A 15,649-nucleotide genomic window follows, 5' to 3' on the forward strand; every position below is an offset into this window, starting at 1 on the left:
GCGGGGCAGGCTTCCAGACTGTCGGACCGGCCTGGCATCGGCCTCAACGACGGCGGCGGAGAGGCAGCAGCGGCGCCGGATAGGTGGATCAGATGACGACGTTTGCGAATGCAGTGCAGTGCAGAAGAAATTGTCCAAACGGTACCACGACGACGATAGCGGTGCTGACGGTGCTGGGAGGAGAAGTTGTGCCCTCGACGGCATGCCGGCACCACCACCATCTTTGCCACACGGCAAAGGCGACCGGGCGCGATTCGGACCGGCCCCGCCCTAGTGACCGCCATTCGACCCTAGACCCAACTTGCTCAGCAGCGCCTTGCCACGTCCGGGCGCCTCGCCGCGCGGATCCGCCGAGCTGCTACCCGGGCGACTGCCACCTCCGCCGCCACCGCTACTGCTGCTAGATGGCGTCCTGCCATAGTCGGTGGGTCTCGACGCTTGCGCCGCCGACGGCCGTAGCCCGCCTCCCCCGGCACCCGGGTTCGGACTGGTCGAACGCGGCCGCGCGGGCACAACGGGCGCGGCCAACGAAGAACGCGGCTCGTCCTGCAGCGCCGTTAGCGAAGGGTCCCAGGGCTCCGGCTTCTTGGGCGGCTCCAATTCACCGATCCGCTCCTTGGACAGGAACACCTTGAGCTTCGACGGTGGAGATCGCAGGTAGCCTGCTCTGTTGCCCGTCCCAGCCGTCGGGCCCGATCCGCTGCTTCCGTTCACTGCCATCGATGCTGGGCCGGCCGACGGGGCGGCGGACGCTGGCCGTTGAGACGGCGATCCCGGCGGGTTGAGATTGATGACGCGTCGCTTGGGTGCTGCTGCTGCTGGCGCCGGCGTCGAGGTTGGGGACGAGGACAAGCCACCTCCCGCGTTGCCGTTCGCGCCAGCAGACAAGTCCGAGTCGTCCTCGGTCCGAACGTATTGGTACAGCTCGTCTTCGATCTGGTGCTGGGCGCTGCTGTTGCCGAACACGGTCCCCTTGGCCTCGTCCGGGAGGCGGTAGTAGGCCGCCTTGACCGCCGCCGCCACCTGAACCGCCTTTGGTGTCGTCTCAGCGCTGTCGGAGCGAAGGACGATGAGGTGCATCCCTCGGCCCTTGCCCTTGCCGCGCACCTCGTCGGTGCGTAGCAGAGTGAGGCAGTGGTCGACATAGTCCTCGACCGTTCCCCAGTGTGTGATTAGCACCTCGTTGGGCTCGAGCTCGGCCGTCCCCGCACCTGACTCGCCGGGTCCGCCGATGGCAGCAGCGGGGCCATGAGGATGGAGCCGGGAGCTGGAACCGGGCATGGGGCCGAGGTTGGCCGCATCCTCGGTGGCGGGCGGTGCGTCGCGCGAGATGTACATGTTGGGCTCGCCCCGCGAAGCGAGCTTCTCGTCGTATTCCTGGTCGAGGAGGCATGAGAGTGTCATGATGAGGAGCACCTCGAGGCCCCGCTTGTCCTTGAGCTCTAGGCGGTCGAGGTTGTAGTCCATAAACTGGAGCACGCCTGGCTTGGTTTTGGTGGCAGGGCGGTACTGTGCTGCCAGCACCTTTGGATCCGGCTTGCGGATGACTTCGCAGGTGTAGGAGGAGCCGCCGCGGGCGGACGACTCGCGCCTCCATTGGAAGAGGTGGTCCTCGACGGTGAAGCGCCAGTCCTGGTGGAAGGTCTTGTTGCGCTTCTCGATGGTCACGGTGGAATCGGGGCTGTGCAGCTGGACCGCCTTTGACCTTGCGGTGGTCGAGGGCGCGGCGACGCTAGCCAGGAGGCAGTCTGTGAGTACGCCGTCGAGGAGGATGGACGAGTAGCGTGCCGAGTTGGTGGCGCGGTGGCGGGTGTAGAGCGGGGTGTGTTTCGAGTAGTCGATGGCGTCCGACGAGTTGGAGCGGGTGGGACGGTCCGGAATGGTGCCGCTGAAGGCCTTTGGTCTGCGGTCGTCGCTGTCGTTGTCGCAGCCAGTGTGATTGTCCTTGCTGGGCACCGGAGGCGGGGGCGGCGCGGGTGGGGGCAGGTTGGCCTGGTAGAGGTCGACGATCCAGGGATGCTGCTCGCGCCGCACCAGATGGAGCGTGAAGAGGGCCGAGTCGAGCGCCATGGCTGGACCGGCTGTCGCGTTGTTTCTGCTGGTGGTAGTGGGGGGTGGTGGTGGTGGTGGTGGTGGTGGTGGTGGTGGTGGTGGTGGTGGTGGTGGTGGTGCAGAGGGACGGAGCAGTCTGCGCCCGCACCTTGGTGGGTGCCAAGCAAGGCCTTGGGGGCCATGGGGGACATGGGCCACCCTATGCAGCATCTGGCTGCGGGGCACGCGGGCTGCGCACAGCCTCAGCCTCAGCCTCAGCCTCAGTCTGGAAGCCTGGCCTGAGGCTCAAGAGCTGCTCTTCTCCCCAGGACCTGCACCCCGCTGGCCCGCTCCACATGGCCGTATCCCGAAGGAGCTCAGACCAACGCAGCTTCTCCGCCGGCCATCTTCATTCTCACCCACCATCACCGCCCACCATCACCACCCACCCTCATTGCTTTTCTGATAGAAGGACAACGCAACGCAGACCATGTCAGACCACGCATCAACATCATCAAGGCCGCCACCCAAGAGGCCCGCGCCGGCACCCTCTCCCTCTCCCTCTCCCTCTGCCACGGGCGCAGCAGCAGGGCGGAGACCAATCAACTTCAACAGCCCCAAGGCCATCTTCCTCACGTACGCATCTCACACCGTCTCTCTGCCCATCCTCTTGCTCGCACACTCACTCACTCACTCATTCGCATCTGCTCGCTTCCCTCCTTCTCCTCCTCCTGCAGCTGGACGGGCCTCGTCTTCGTCGCCGGCTTCGGCTACTTTACCGTCAAGTCGAACAACACGCAAAAGAAGAGGGAGTTCATGCTTCGCCGCGGCCAGTCGCCCGCCGACGCCGAGTCGTCGGCAGAGGTCGGCAATGGCGTACAGCCCGGTGAGTCGCCTCGATCCTTCTCCCATCGCCGTGACACTCTTACTGACACACGACAAGGTGGATCGCCTTGCCACGCCTCCAGGGTACACGCCGGGCAACAACGAGAGGTTCTCCCAGTCGCCTCTTCAGTCCCTCACCTCGGCCTTTACCCGACAGACGGACCAGAGATCGCGCACCAGGGAACCCCAGCAGCAGCCACAGCAGTCGTAGATGGCGCTGCATCGACCATGCCGTGTACTTTTAGCCTTGCAAATGCCTCTCTCCCCGCACGCTCCGACACCACATCACAGAAACAGAGAGACTCTCGCCGAGCCACGGAGCTGGGGGCCAGGGGAATAGGTTATGCATGTTGCGGGAATCGTATCGCTGGTGACGCAGGTAGAGACACTCGAGGGGCATCCGAGCCAAGGGTACGGCGGTAGGAGGAAAGATCAACAGACGGAAGCTCTAGCGAATAACTAAGGGGGGCAAAGGACAGAGAGTCGGGTCGACCACGCAACTTCTAGTGCGCCGAGGGAGGGTCGGTTCTGGCGACGCCTTCCTTCCAGTAGGAGCCCGACGGGAAGCTGCAGGTCAAGTTCAAGGGAGGGATTACATCGGGTCGGGTCAGCACGGCTGGCACACAAGCAAGGTCAAGGCCAGGCGGGCAGACTCACGAGTAGTCCTCGATGGAGCTCTTGAGCATCTCGATGCTGTAGCCGCCCTGCGGGTCAGTGGGCGTGTTGTAGTTGCCCGACGGGTTGATGCTGACGGGGTAGATGAAGTGCTCGTGGAGGTGGTCTGGGGGCAGGCGGGGGGCGACGCGCGGACGAGGGCGAGGACGGCAAGAGGTCAGCCAACCGGCGTGGACACTCGCCCAGGGCGGCGGGGCGCAGGACTCCAGAGGCTGCTACTCACCGACCCACTCGAGCACGTTGCGCTCGTGGCTGCCGCTGACGCAGATGTAGTCGATCAAGCTCAGGTGGACTGCGGTGGTGGACGCGGAAAAGGACGGTGGCAGGCACACGGTCAGTGAGGGACAAAGCATGGGCGGACGACGACAACCGGCGGCAAACGGCGGCGATACTCACCGACATACTCGCACAGGCCGACACCACCGGCGTGCGGGCAGACAATCTTGCCAAACTTCTTGGCCATGAGGAGGACGGCGAGGACCTCGTTGACGCCGCCGAGGCGGCAGCTGTCGATCTGGACGACGTCGATGGCGTCGGCCTGGAGGAGCTGCTTGAAGACCATGCGGTTGTGGGCGTGCTCGCCCGTGGCGACGCCGACGCCCGAGTCCTTGAGGCCGCGGCGGATGGCGGCGTGGCCGAGGACGTCGTCGGGCGCCGTGGGCTCCTCGATGAACCACGGCTTGAGGTGGGCGAGCTTCTTCATGTACTCGATGGCCTGCGAAACGTCCCAGACCTGGTTGGCGTCGACCATGACGACGCAGCCCGTCGGGCCGGCATTCTTGCCCGCGATGCTCGCCTCGGACGGCTGCTTGCGCCCCTCGGGCATCTCCTTGGGGTCGTCGACAATCGAGCGAAGCAGCGACAGGCGGCGGATGTCGTCGTCGACGTTGGCGCCCACCTTGAGCTTGAAGTGGTTGAAGCCCTGGGCCAGGGCGGAGCGCGTGAGGCGCGCCACCTTGGCGTCGTCGTAGCCGCTCCAGCCAGCGCTGGTCGTGTAGGCCGGGTAGCCGTCGCGCACCATCTCGTCGATGCGCTCCTGCTTGCCCTTCTGCGCCGCCTGGAGGATCTCGAGGGCCTCGGCGGGCGTAATGGCATCGGTGATGTACTTGAATGGGATGCACTTGACCAGCTCCTCGGGCGACATGTCGGCAATGAGCTTCCAGAGCGGCTTGGACTGAGAGCGCGCAAAGAGGTCCCAGATGGCGTTGATGACGGCGGCGGCTGTCGGACGAAGAGGGAAATGGCGGCGGGAGGAACACGCCGATCAGCCTCTGTTCGGCGTGCAGAGAGGCTATCGTTGGCCATCCGTCCCTCGGCGCGATACTCACTGGCAAGGTGGATGACGCCCTTCTCGGGGCCGATCCATCGAAGCTGGCAGTCGGAGACCATGAGCTGCCAGGTGGCGCCCATGTCGGCAAAGAGGGGCTCGATTTCACGCCCGAGAAGGAGGTCCTCGACGATGGAAGCGATGGCCTGACAGCAGATCTAGAGAAGGGGAAGCCGGAAGCACAACACGGCGAGGGGAGACGATGGCGGCGGCGGGAGAGACAGAGTGTGCTCGAGGTATCAGTACCTGTGCGGCTGTACACGAGCCTGTCGGAGAGGGGCGGCTCACCTCATTTCCGCGGCCAATGGTAAAGGTCATGCCGAAGCCGCGGAGGCCGCCCTCCTTTACGTCTGCATTGATGGCCTCTGCCTCGCGGCCGCGGTAGCTGACGATCTGTGCCGTGTCCTTGGGCGAGGTGTAGAGGATGAGGTAGGCGGCCGAGTAGTCGCAGGTGGTGTTCTGGGCGTCGGTGCCGTCTCCGGTGAGCGACGTGGGGAAGCGGACGTCGTGGATCGAGTAGGACGAGACGATGAGGGGCGAAGACTGCGTCATGACGGGGTCGAGCGTGAGCTGGTTGATTCCGGAGGGGATGGGAAGAGAGAGAAGAGACGGATGAGAGAGGGAAAGGGAGGCAATAGGAAGCAGAGCTGGAAGCTAGGACGGGGAGGGCGAGGCGGAAGCTATATAGCGATGGAGGGCAAGAAAGAGGAGGAGGAGGAAGGCTGGGTCGGTTGGTCGGTCACCGCGTAGGCGGTAGGTCGAGGCGCTAAAGGTGGGGGGAAGGGAAGGGGTTCAAGCGGGCATGGTGCGCTCGCGATGGGAGCAGGTCGGTCGGCAGGCCGGTCGGCACAGCTGGGAAGGGGGCAACGTGGGGGAGAGAGGCCGAGCGAGGCGGGGTCAAGCAAGCAAGCGTCTGTCTGTCTGTGTCTTTGCTGGCTCGCTCGTGTCGGAAGGGGGAGGGTCATCCAGGGACAACGCCGGGCGTCGAGGTGGACGCCGAGCAGAGAGAGGCAGGCAGGCCGGTCTGCCGAACACAGGCGGCAACGAGCGACGCCAACAATGGCAGCACCTAGAGTTGTGGAGGAGCAGCTGCCATCCCCCCGCCACAAAGATTGCCGGTCAAGGTGCTGTGCTGCTGTAGTTATCCCAGGCTAGCGGGGCCGACGACTTGGACGTAGGAGGCCGCTCTAGACAAAACAGGCCGGCGGGCGACAGGGCGTTTGCACGAAGTGACTGTGTGTGCGAGACGGTCGAGGCCAGCGCGCAGAGCAACACCACAGAGCGGCGGATGGCATCGACAGGCAAACAGACAAGCCCGGCGAAATGGTCGGCCGTTTGGCGTTGAATCGACGCGGGGGAGAAATGGGGGGATGGCGAGAGAAGAAGCACAAGCAGCAGGTTAGGCTAGGGCGGGCGAGGAAGGGCCATCGACGTGGGCAAAGTCCAGACGCCGGTAGAGCTTCTTGCCGCCCCTCAGCCCACCCCTTCCCCGCCATTTACCTCGGCACCGAGCGCCCCGGCCGCCTTCTACTCACTGCTGGACGCCCCGCCGCCGAGGCAGGATGATAAACGGCCACAAGCCGGGCACCTCTTCCTGCTCCTCCATGTCGTACAGGTGGTCACCCCCTTGCTTGACCTCGACCTCCAGATCCGCACCTCGTCGGTATCCGACCTCCTCGAGCGCATCGATCACGTGCTCCGACTGCGAGTGCGGCACCTTTGCGTCGCCGTCGCCGTACACTACCATCACCGCAACGCGCTCGCCGCCACCCTGCTCCCGCGCGCCTGCCCACCGCCGCCGGATCAGGTGCGGCACCGAGAAGCGCTCCACGTCGTCCGGACTGCCCAGCACCAGGCTGGCAAAGTTGCCCTCCTGGCGCGCGTAGTTGTACATCTGCGCCCGCACAGGGTCAGCAGCCGGCGGCGCTTCCGTCTTGATCAGCGCCTGCTTCCCATCGTCTGACCCCGGGTGGCATCGCGTCAGGCACCCTTGCTCCTCGAGCTGTCGACCGTCGATGGGCTTGCCGTCCACGGACCAGCTGACGGGCCTCTGCGCTTGGTAGTAGAACGGCGCCATATCGCGCTCGAGCGTGGTAATCGGGTAGATGGAAAACACCGAGCTCGCCTTGGTGCGGAGCGAGTCGGCCTGCTCGACCAGCGACAGGCCGAGTAGCAGCGAGATCCACCCGCCCGCGCTCGACCCGCCAAGCACGTACCGCGCCGTGTCGACGTCGTTGGCCGCCGCTCCGAGGTGCTGAGCGAGCTTGTCGGCGTCGAGAAAGAAGTTGATGCAGTCGCGCACATCGTCCAGCACCTCGGAGATGGTCACTTGGGGGCATAGGCGGAAGTCAGGCGCGATCAGAGCCACGCGGTGCTTGTCGACGCCACGGACAAGGTGCTGCGGGGCGGTTGCATCGAGGGCCGTAGTGGGTCAGTCGAGCGGTCGAGGGCCAAGTCAGTCACTGCAGAGCCCGCTCCATAGCTCAGGGATCAAGAAGAAGTCGACCTACAGGAGGGATAAACTTGCGAGTGCCCTGCAGCAGACCGCCGGTATGGACCCAGAAGACGGGAAGCAGCGGGGTGCCGAGCTCGCCTCCGCTGGGCAGGTAGACGTCGGCGGCGATGTCGGTGTCGGACCCGTCGGTGTTGCGGAACGTCTTGAAGACGACCGTCTTGGCAGAGGCAGAGGGGGAGGCCATATCGAAAGTGGAGTGAGATTGTGGGTTTGTGTGCGATGGTGGTGGCGATGAAGGAAGGGGAACGAGGATGGCTTTTCCTGGAAAGAGGCGGACCGAAACCTCCAACTCGGGCGGGGTCCGTGCGTTGGTCGCCTGCGTTGGGTTCCGTTCCGGCTTTGACCCTGCATCCGCCCTCCACATCATCGTAACGCTGCGTTGCGGCGCCTTTTGCAACGCGGTCAGGCCACCAGCCAGGCTGACCACGCCGTCCTTGGCGTCCCACCACCACCACCACCACCACCACCACCGCCGCCATCGACACCTTTCTCTCCGCGAACACTCACGCCGGCCATGGGGCTGGAGACCACCTTCCTGTCCCCGCCCAACGCGGTGGCGCCACCGGCCTACAGCGCATCCGACTCGATGTCGTCAAGCTCGTCGGCCCGCTTCCCACCAACGGTCTGGTCGCTGATCCTTTCGCACTTCCTCTCCGTCTATCCGCCCCACGAGGGAGGGCTGAGCGCCTCGCTCTCCGACCTGCACCGCTCCGTACGCCTCGTCAACCGCACCCTGCACGCCCTCACCACCTATGTCCTGCGCGCCCACTTCCTGCCGCAGTACGAGGCCCGCGTCGTGCCGCCCTACACCTCCTCGCCCCTCTCGCCGCGAGAGGTGAGGGTGCTCGACCACTTTATCGCCTTTCGCATCACGCTCGAGATGTGGCACTTCCAGTCCAGCCTGCTCGTGCTCGACGACAAGGGCGTAGAGGACGACCTGTTCAGGTGGCTACAGCCACAGACCCGCCTCGAAGACCTGCTGGCGCAGCACCCGTCCGCATCGCAGGTGTGGACGCAGACGGGCGTCGACTGGAACGACCTCACCGTGTCGTACAGGGTGCGCAACGTCGCGCTCCTCTTGCCCTTCCAGAGCGGCAGCCAGCTCGACGAGTCAAAGACGACAGAATGGGACACAGCCCTGGATGACGACGACGACGCCGACCTGCATGACACTACTCGACCGGCAGCGGCGGTGAGAATCATACGCAAGGCGTTCCTGGAGATGAGGATCCCGCGCTCGCAGACGCTCGAGGCCACTGCCGAAGAGCTGCTGCGGTCGCTGAGGAAATACAGGCTGGTACGAAAGGTCCAGGGCGACGGCAGGCCTTTCTACGAGGTGGTCGGACAGGCGTAGGAGCAATCCAACATCATCATCCGCGATCATCCTCTTGGCCCCCATTTCAGCGGGCCTTGTGCATCGCGTCGAAGCTCGTGTTGGCGCCCGACATCCACTGGACCGCGTCGGCGCCCCAGCTGGGCAGCACCGCCAGGCCCTCTGTCCAGTTGGCGTACCAGGGCAGGGCGATGGTCCCCTCGCGCCTCGCATCGATGGCCTCGACGATGCGCTCGGCGACGTGCTCAGGCTCGATCGACGGGGCGAGGAACCTGGCGAGCGGGTTAAAGTAGATGCCCGCAAACAGCCGGGTGCGCACGTGGCCGAGGATGACGAGGGTGGTGCGTATCCGGTGGGTGCGGTGGTGGGAGCGGATCTCGTAGCGCAGCGCCCGGTGCAGCCCGACGAGGCCGTGCTTGGAGGCGCAGTAGTCGACCATCTTTGAGATGCCGACGTGGCCCATGATGGACGAGACCGACACAATGTGGCACGCCCTGCCCGCCTCGGCCGCCGCGAGCATGCCCGGCAGCAGCGACTGGATGAGCCAGAGGGGTGAGGCGAGGTTGACGTTGAGCAGCTTGGTGACCTCGGCCGCGCTGCACTCGACGAGCGGGCGCGAGTTTGTGATGCCGGCGTTGTTGATGAGGATGGTGGGGTCGCCGTGGAGCGCCCTGATCGACTTGACGACCTTGGTAAGGGCGTCGAGCGACGCTACGTCGCAGATGTACGGGTGGATGTTGGGCGTGATGTCGTCGAGCTCGGTCTGGGCCGGCGCGGCGGCGCCGAGCGAGGCATAGTCGGCCTTTTGGATGTCGAGCGTGACGACTTTTGCGCCGCGCCGGGCGAGCTTGAGGGCGAGGTGTGCGCCGATGCCGGTTGCGCCGCCAGTGACGACCACCAGCTCGCGCTTCCACTGCGAGGCCTGGATCCGCGGCAGCCTAGGGTGGTTGGTCCATGCCGCCGAGGACCACGTCAAGGTCCAGCCAAGCAGGATTAGGCACGGCAACGCGAGCAGGTGGCGGTATTCGGCCACGAGGTGCGGTGAGAGAGCCTCGCATGCCAGCCACGCGATTGCCAGCAGCGGATCTATGATGCGACGAGGCAGGCGAGCGCGTGGGCGAAGGATGGTCAGCGAGGGTGGACAGACAGACGAGCGACGAGGCGAGGTTGCAAGGCTCACTGAAGACGGTCCACTTGGAGAGGGCGACAAACGTGTCCACGGCGACCATGATGCGGTTGCCTATAGCCAGCGGGAACGGCGTGGGAGACGGAACGGATGCAGAGGGGCTGAGGGGGGAGACGAGGTGATGGTGGCAGAGACAAGACAAGAGCAGAGGTGTTGGTTTCGGTCTCGGCCTTGAGTCTATTCTTGCCCCCCCGTCATCCAAGCCCGCGGTCCGGTTCTCTTCTTGGCACACGGCCAAAGCGGCTGCGTGAAACCCGGCTTGGTCCAGATTGAGAGGACCCTGAATCTGGCCCCTGGTCTCGCTCGCAGCCTCTTCTGCCCCCTAGCTTTGCCCCGGTGACGACGCCGTCACCGTCAACCCGTCCACCGCCGTCTATCTATTTCGGGCGCAATCGCAACATGTGACGTCAAACACCGCCTCGTTGTGTGTCTTGCCTTGCTTGCTTGCTTGCTCGTGTTCCTGCCTCCAGCAAGGTCCAGACTCACGACTCTTTCTGCGCTTTAACCTTGGCTTGGCTGACAAGAGACAGGGGCTGAGACGCCTATATAACCGCCCATCCACGCCGCCCTTGTCTTCGCCATCGTCACCACCCTCCCTCATCCATCCCATACCCCTCCGTCCATCGCCGGACAAACGACAGCACCAACCACAAGCCCAATCCCTTGAAATCAACTCCCAGAACCGAAAGGAACTTCAAACAATGCCGTCCGTCCACGTAGCGCACCGTATGCACCAATACACATTAATTCCTCGGGTCCTATATCTCAGGCGTTGGGGGATCAAGCGATGGTCACTCGCATTCGGAAAGAGTGGCCGTGTGCAGGTCAGCTAGGCCTGGACATCGCCGACCTTCTTCGGAATGCACCTGAATACCTTTAGGTGAGTCTTCTTTCTCCCAGAGACGACTTCGAGACGCGGTCGAGAGGTGCAGTCACGCTGACGTCCTCAGCTCCCTCTATGCCCCGTCCGCAGCTTCGTTGGCCCTTGTCCTGCCATGGATGACCATACACGCATCATCCCGGCACCTCAGTCGGTCTTCACGTTGCTCCAGATGTAAATTTCCTCATGTAAATTTCCTCGCCGCGGTCCTCATCATACCCAACGCAGTCGCCGCCAGGTCTCGATCATGAATCGCACCATCTGCCACACGCACACATCGACTGCGAACGCTTGTGCATCGAAAGCGGAGCCCATTGCATTCATTCAGGCTATGTGCGGTTCTACACGACAAAGGACAAGCGGGGGCCTCCGGCAATTGGGCCACGCTCATGCTTGCCCTGCACTGCCGTGTCTCGCGCGCGACGACGACATCAAGGCAGCTTCCAGACGGCGACGTCGGCGGGGGCGACCTTGCCGTCGGCGCCGCCCAGGACGAGCTCTGCGCCCTCGGGCGTGGCGGGGAGCTCGACGGCCTCGGGACCGTAGTTGAGGGCCCACAGGGCCTTTCCGCTGCGGACGAGGCGGAGGTCCTTTCCGAGCTCGGCGTCCTTGGCCACTTCGGTGCCCAGCAGCGTCTTGAGGCCGAGCGACTTGGCGGCGTCGGCAAAGTACGAGATGAGGAACTCGACGGGCGTGTAGGCGCCAATGTAGTGGGTCGTCTTTTTGCCGTCGTCGTGGGCGCACGTGATGGGCTTGCCGTCGCGGTAGCCGTGGTAGGCGGCGCCCTGGTCGGCCGCGACGCTCGCCTGGCGGCTGCCGCGCGAGCACTGGATCCACTCGGACCAGCCCGAGATGTTGTACTGCTCGCCCGCGTAGGAAATCATGTCGCCAAAGCCCGGCTTGGTCGTCTCGACGCGCGTCACGACCATCGGCAGCGCCTCGCGCACAGCGCCCGCGGCCGGGATCAGGCCGTCGGGGATGTCGAGCGTGGCCACCTTGCTCGCCGAGCGCGGCCCAAACACGGCGGTGCCGTTGAACTTGCTGAACGACTTGTCAAACTCGTCGTGGACGATGGGCATCGTGGGCACCGCCACCATCTTGTAGCCGTCGAGCTTGGTGTACGGCCCGATGACGTCGACCGACAGGCCGAGGCGGCGCAGCGCAGAGTACCAGTTGTAGACGAGCGAGTTGTAGTACATCGACGGGTTGGTGAACGTGTTCGAGTTCGTGTCCCAGGTTCCCGACTGGGGCTCGACCTCGAGCAGCCACTGGGCCTTGTAGTCCCACACGAGGGCCACGTCGGCCTGGGGCTCTTCGGCAAAGACGGGCGCCTGCGACTTGTTGCTGCCGCCCTCCTTGGCCTCGCCCTCGGTCAGGCCCGACTTCTGCAGCGCCGGCAGGTCCTCGTTGACAATCTTCTGCTGCTCGAAGAAGAGGACGTCGGGCTCGTTGTTGCGCAGGTTGAAGGCGGCGTGCATCTGCTCCTGCGCGTACGGCACCTCGCGCCATCGGAAGTAGTTGACCATGGTTCCCGAGTGGGCCAGGATCTCGTGGGCCCACATTCGCGGCATGCCGTCGCGCGGGGAAGGATTAAAAGGAGCCCAGTTGACGGGACCTGGCTGTTGCTCCATTATACCCCAGGGGCCGGCCGTCTTGTTGTAGGCGGCGCCGCTGATGCCGCGGTAGAGGTTGTGCATGAGCGACTGCGAGTCGGGCATGCCGGTGCGTCCGTATCGCAGCTTGTCATCGTCGCTGATCCAAGAGAACTGCTCGGTGTTGCCGAGCGGGTACGAGTCCCAGGTGGCGAGGTCCATGCCGATCGACTTGGCGAACTTGTAGTGGTCAAAGTCGTTGTAGTAGCCCATGAAGTTGGTCGTGATGAATCGGTCGCTGTGCTGGCGGATGATGTCGGTCTGCTCCTTTGCAAACTCGATGACCATGTCCGAGCTAAAGTCGTAGAAGTCGAGGCGGTGGGCGGGCGTGCTCTCCGTGACCTCGAGCAGGGGCACCTTGATCTGGTCAAACGACTGGTAGTCCTGCGACCAGAAGACGCGGCCCTGCCTCTGGTTGAAGAGGGTGATGTTGTGGTTGTACTTGTCTTGCAGCCAGCCCTGGAAGCGCTTCTCGGCGTGCTTGTCGTAGGTGCGCGTGGTGCCGTGGCAGCCAAACTCGTTGTCGAGCTGCCAGCCGACGACGTGCTCGTTGTTGCCGTAGCGCTTGGCGAGCGCCGTCGTGATCCGCTTGCTCAGCATGCGGTAGTCGGGCGCCGAGAACGAGTAGTGTCGGCGGCTGCCGAACCTGCGCTCGCGGCCCTGGGTGTCGGCGCCGAGGATGTCGTAGTTGCGCACGGCCCAGATGGGCGGCGTGGCCGTCGGGGTGCCGAGGATGACCTTGAGGCCCTTGGACCCGAGCACCTCGATGGAGCGGTCGAGGGTCGAGAAGTCGTACTTGCCCTCCTCGGGCTCGAGGATGGCCCAGTCAAATTCGTTGATCCGGACGTACGACAGGCTGGCGTTGGCCATGCGCTCGGCGTCGCTCTCCCACAGGAACTCGGGCCACTGGTTGGGGTAGTAGTCGGTGGCAAAGTGGAAACCCTGGGGCCATCGGCGCTTCTCAGGCGACTTGGAGCCGGTAAAAGTGATCTCGGTGGTCGGGTCCGTGTCTGGGACGATGACTTCGCGCTCAAAGAGCGAGGCCGAGTCGAGCTGGTTGTCGAAGCCGAGGCTGCTGGGCAGCGCCTGGACCAGGCTGGGCAGCACCGCCACGAGCGCGGCAAGCTGTTGCCACTTTCCTTGCAGCAACATGGTCGTCAAGAGCGGCGCGGGAGGGGAAGGGATGAAGGGGGGGTAAGGGAAGACGAGGAGGAGGAGGAATCCAGCGGGGGGTGGCGTGTCGAGTCGACAATACCTGCGCCGAAGTCGAGCTTATATACCTTTGGCCGCCTTCATATCGCAGTGGGGTTCCGGACCGGTGCCGCTTGGCCGGTTGACCGATGAGGGGATGATGTGGGGGTCCTCGTGGCAGCTCGTCTGCCACGCCGCTCGTGGCCGTACCGGTAGTTACCTGGCAACAAAGAGGAGCTAGTCCTGCGGCACAGAGCCGGCTCGAGGCTGGGGGTGACGAAGCCTGCGAGGTCGGCTGCGCCTACCATCCATCGCAAGACGCATGCGAGACGGTGGCCCGCGTCGGTTGACCCAGCCTGTGCCGGCCAAGGACACAGGGACAATGTACCGGTGCCCGTGCTGTTGCGCCGCAACGTCGGTACTGTAGCCAACGATGCGCCCTCTTGCGTGCCGGTATGCTTGCTCTGCTCTGCTCGAGGCGTCGCCCGTCTCGCCGTCGACGGCCAAACTCTCTGTACGGTATGCGCTGCATGGACAGTTGGCCAGGCAGAGGCCCATCACGCCCGCGTGTGTCCCTCGGTCTTCCTTGCTTGCTTGTCGACCTTTGCCGATCCCTGGACCTCGCCTAGGCATCGCAGAGGGCGCTAGCAGACGCCCATGCTTCCAAGACGGAAGAGAGATTGCCGATGGTGGGTTTAGGCGGTAATTGACCGGAATGCTCCAGCCCACCTCTAGTCTTTCGCTGCTCAACCCGGCTGACCGTTGCAGCACGACGACTTTCCCCCTGAGCGTCGTCGACACAAAGGCGCTGGAGGGCAAGAGAAGAATGGATGGTGCCACGTTCGGAGTGGCAGGTTTTGCGGGGAAGAGGCAGGTCGAAGACGTCCATCTGCTGTGACGGGGTGAGCGGTCGACGCCCCCATCCATCACGGTGCAGCCAAGCGTCGAACGACGTGCATCTGCGGTGCGGCGGCACAGATGCGTCGGTGCAAAACCTCCGGTGGCTCCGGTGGCTCCGGTCCACCAGCCTGCCTGCCTGCCCGCCTGCTGGGCCCCGCCGATTCGAAGCTCGCTCAAAAGAAGAAAAGCTTCCGATGCCGCATCCGTTTTTGTGGGGGGCAGCCCTCGCGCCGCCTCTCGTCGGACCAAGGCCAGGCCAGGCAGGCCCGGCGAGGCGTACGGTGGCACGACCGAAGATGCACCGGCATTCAGGTGTCCCCGGACCCCACGCTCGCTCGTTCGCTCGCCCGCTGCGCTGCTCTGGCCCTCGTTCGCTTGCGCTCGCCTAGGCAAACTACCGCGGCCCAGGAGGATGCGCACATCGACCTAGCTTTCCTCCCTTGCCTCTGGCCCGCGAAACGGCGAAGAGAGCATGGCAACAGCCGACATGGCGGCTCGCTGAGTTCTCCGAGATGGTGCGGTAAGCCAGCAGCAGCAGGCAGCACATCAACATCGTCGCTGTCTCGGGCGGCGAGATCGCCGAGTAGTGTCACCTTGGCCTCTGCGGCGCTGTCTCTTCGCCGGTCAACAATCGTAGGTACCGGTCCGATGCTTGTCCGAGGCCGTAGTCGCGCGGTGGCTGGTCCCGCTGGGTCGCTGCTCCGCCTTCTCCGCACAGCTCAACGGCCCCAATTCTGGCCACGAGGGCATGTCGATCTTGCTTGGTGCGTTGCGGGGTGAGAGCATGGTTCAGGAGACGGCCGTTAGGTACTGTAGGTGGATTGAGTACAAGCCTAGCGCTCCGGCGCTCGTTGGCTGCCGGTGCTTGGCAGCACCAATCCGAAAGTCTTGCCTGGACGACAGGTCGCCACTACTGCAGTGCTAGGCAGAGCTGCGCTCGTCGATTCAAAGCTCGAGAGGTCGCGGATCCTCGTTACCATGTCGGGCTGGCCACGTCGAGCCCTTCCCACGCAGGAGGCAGCACGAGGCGGAGCCGCCTTCCCTCACATAAGAAAGGCTTGGCAAGCCGCGGTC

At 64.5% G+C, this 15,649-nt stretch overlaps 7 protein-coding genes across 7 annotated transcripts; 2 read left to right on the forward strand and 5 right to left on the reverse strand.

Moving 5' to 3' along the window:
- Positions 1 to 270: 270 nt before the first annotated feature.
- PFL1_00275 (uncharacterized protein) lies at positions 271 to 2,070 on the reverse strand (the record flags this gene model as incomplete). The annotated part of the gene is made up of 1 exon (XM_007877772.1): positions 271 to 2,070. One exon carries the CDS (start codon positions 2,068 to 2,070, stop codon positions 271 to 273), a length of 1,800 nt encoding a protein of 599 aa, XP_007875963.1.
- Positions 2,071 to 2,521: 451 nt separating this feature from the next.
- PFL1_00276 (uncharacterized protein) lies at positions 2,522 to 3,127 on the forward strand (the record flags this gene model as incomplete). Its single annotated transcript, XM_007877773.1, has 3 exons — positions 2,522 to 2,667; positions 2,769 to 2,917; positions 3,000 to 3,127. 3 exons carry the CDS (start codon positions 2,522 to 2,524, stop codon positions 3,125 to 3,127), a joined length of 423 nt encoding a protein of 140 aa, XP_007875964.1.
- Positions 3,128 to 3,419: 292 nt separating this feature from the next.
- On the reverse strand, positions 3,420 to 5,470 carry PFL1_00277 (uncharacterized protein; the record flags this gene model as incomplete). The annotated part of the gene is made up of 6 exons (XM_007877774.1): positions 3,420 to 3,483; positions 3,574 to 3,697; positions 3,815 to 3,883; positions 3,988 to 4,812; positions 4,920 to 5,076; positions 5,207 to 5,470. 6 exons carry the CDS (start codon positions 5,468 to 5,470, stop codon positions 3,420 to 3,422), a joined length of 1,503 nt encoding a protein of 500 aa, XP_007875965.1.
- Positions 5,471 to 6,449: 979 nt separating this feature from the next.
- On the reverse strand, positions 6,450 to 7,617 carry PFL1_00278 (uncharacterized protein; the record flags this gene model as incomplete). Its single annotated transcript, XM_007877775.1, has 2 exons — positions 6,450 to 7,316; positions 7,429 to 7,617. 2 exons carry the CDS (start codon positions 7,615 to 7,617, stop codon positions 6,450 to 6,452), a joined length of 1,056 nt encoding a protein of 351 aa, XP_007875966.1.
- Positions 7,618 to 7,947: 330 nt separating this feature from the next.
- On the forward strand, positions 7,948 to 8,787 carry PFL1_00279 (uncharacterized protein; the record flags this gene model as incomplete). Its single annotated transcript, XM_007877776.1, has 1 exon — positions 7,948 to 8,787. One exon carries the CDS (start codon positions 7,948 to 7,950, stop codon positions 8,785 to 8,787), a length of 840 nt encoding a protein of 279 aa, XP_007875967.1.
- A 46-nt stretch (positions 8,788 to 8,833) lies between these two features.
- Positions 8,834 to 9,995, reverse strand: PFL1_00280 (uncharacterized protein; the record flags this gene model as incomplete). The annotated part of the gene is made up of 2 exons (XM_007877777.1): positions 8,834 to 9,852; positions 9,947 to 9,995. 2 exons carry the CDS (start codon positions 9,993 to 9,995, stop codon positions 8,834 to 8,836), a joined length of 1,068 nt encoding a protein of 355 aa, XP_007875968.1.
- Positions 9,996 to 11,263: 1,268 nt separating this feature from the next.
- PFL1_00281 (uncharacterized protein) lies at positions 11,264 to 13,636 on the reverse strand (the record flags this gene model as incomplete). Its single annotated transcript, XM_007877778.1, has 1 exon — positions 11,264 to 13,636. The coding sequence occupies one exon, from the start codon at positions 13,634 to 13,636 to the stop codon at positions 11,264 to 11,266; it is 2,373 nt and encodes a 790-aa protein (XP_007875969.1).
- Positions 13,637 to 15,649: the final 2,013 nt, after the last annotated feature.

Source organism: Pseudozyma flocculosa, assembly GCF_000417875.1.
Source record: "Pseudozyma flocculosa PF-1 unplaced genomic scaffold scaffold00001, whole genome shotgun sequence".
In the NCBI taxonomy this organism is placed as follows: Eukaryota; Fungi; Basidiomycota; class Ustilaginomycetes; order Ustilaginales; family Ustilaginaceae; genus Pseudozyma; species Pseudozyma flocculosa.